Source organism: Terrapene carolina, unplaced genomic scaffold, assembly GCF_002925995.2.
Source record: "Terrapene carolina triunguis isolate 2854851 unplaced genomic scaffold, T_m_triunguis-2.0 Scaffold631, whole genome shotgun sequence".
NCBI classification, from domain to species: Eukaryota; Metazoa; Chordata; order Testudines; family Emydidae; genus Terrapene; species Terrapene triunguis.
The window spans coordinates 277,875-279,422 of record NW_020664982.1 but is presented as its reverse complement, the minus strand read 5'-3'; the positions used below and the strand labels follow the sequence as shown (position 1 = coordinate 279,422).

The 1,548-nt window shown below is 51.1% G+C and overlaps 1 protein-coding gene across 1 annotated transcript in view; it reads left to right on the top strand.

The window, feature by feature from the left end:
* LOC112119763 (mast cell protease 3-like) overlaps positions 1 to 1,344 on the top strand; it is a 1,473-nt gene extending 129 nt beyond the window's left edge. The window contains exons 2-3 of the mRNA XM_026659532.1: positions 203 to 463; positions 1,201 to 1,344. Of these exons, the coding sequence (XP_026515317.1) occupies positions 203 to 463; positions 1,201 to 1,344 (405 nt within the window). The remainder of the gene's footprint in view (positions 1 to 202; positions 464 to 1,200) is intronic.
* Positions 1,345 to 1,548: the final 204 nt, after the last annotated feature.

Sequence of the window (1,548 nt, the reverse complement as noted above, 5' to 3'; positions counted from 1 at the left end):
ACACTGCTGCAGGTACTGCCCCATCCCATCACCCTGGCCCACAGTGATCTCAAACTGCTGCAGGTGCCACCTACTCTCATCACCCCACCCCAGTGGGCATGTGGCAGCACAGTTGTCATGGGGATGCCCCACCTGGTCCCATTCCCCCAGGACAGGATGCAGCCCCCACGAGGAGTTTGATTTCCCTTCTCTCCCATCACAGCTGAGGGACAAGGCCAAGCTGACCCAGACTGTGGGCACCATCTCCCTGTCCCAGAAGAAGGTGAAGAAGGGGGCAGTGTGCAGCGTGGCTGGCTGGGGTCAGACCAGTTACAAAACAAATGACAAGCCCTCTCCGACCCTGCAGGAGGTGGAACTGACGGTTATGGGCAAGAAAATGTGTCTGTCTCGGCCCTCCCTGCACTATGTCCCATCCAGGATGCTGTGCGTGGGGGGCCCCCAGGGGAGGAAGTCGCCATTCCAGGTGAGTGTGGGACAGAGGCACGCGGCACCTGGGGCAAGGTGCTGCTAGAATAGGAGACTAACAGGGCTGGGCAGAATGGGGAGAGTCAGGATCCATGGTGAGCCAGACAGATCCTGGCAATCAGGAACTGGAACTGGCCAGATCCTAGGAATCAGGAATGGAATCTGGAAATCAGGGACAAGAACCAGGCAGATCTTTCAAATGAGGAATGGATCCTAATAATTTGGGACAGGAACTGGCTAGATCATACAAATCAAGGACAAAAACCAGGCATATCCTGGAAAACAGGGAAGGATCTTAATAGTGAGGGACAGATCCTAGAAATCAGGTTTGGGAATCAGCTGGATCCTAGGAGAGAGATGATGGGAATTAGTGAATGAAGAACCCAGGGGTGGATCTGAGAAATCAGCAGGAATTCCTAGTAATCAAGGGCAGGAGTCAACCAGATGCTAGAAATCAGGATTCAGAATGAGGGATGGAAACTGAGCAGGTTAAAGAAATTGGGGATGGATGCTAGAAATCAGACACTGGAACTGGGCAGATCTGAGAAATCAGGGACAGGGGTCGGCTGCATCCCTGGACTTTGGAGTGGGAGCCCTGGGCACATCCTGGGAGTGACTTGATCATGATTCCCGAGGAACTGCAGTACAGCGCTGGATTTCAGGACCGTGAATAGAGAATGCAGCCTGCCCTTTGCTTGGACATCAATAACCCCATGCCTGGTGTTTGCTTCTCAGGGCGACTCTGGGGGCCCCCTGGTCTGTGATGGGAAGGCCACAGGCATTGTCTCCCATGGCAGCGGTGACGGGTCAACTCCCAGTGTGTTTACCAGGCTCTCCAAATACATGTGCTGGATCAAGAAAACTCTGCAAAAGCTGTAGTTTTAGAGAGGAGCGTCCATTTCCTCCAGCCTGACTGGAGATATACATGGTGATATATTGCAGATGGATGGATGGATGGATGTGTAGCCAATGATTTTAATTTATTACTCTTTTATTGTGTGACATTATGATTAACTAACATGTTATGTCATATATAATCTCTGTATGCTGAATAGAGTAAAGTTGTAGGATTATAGAAGTATA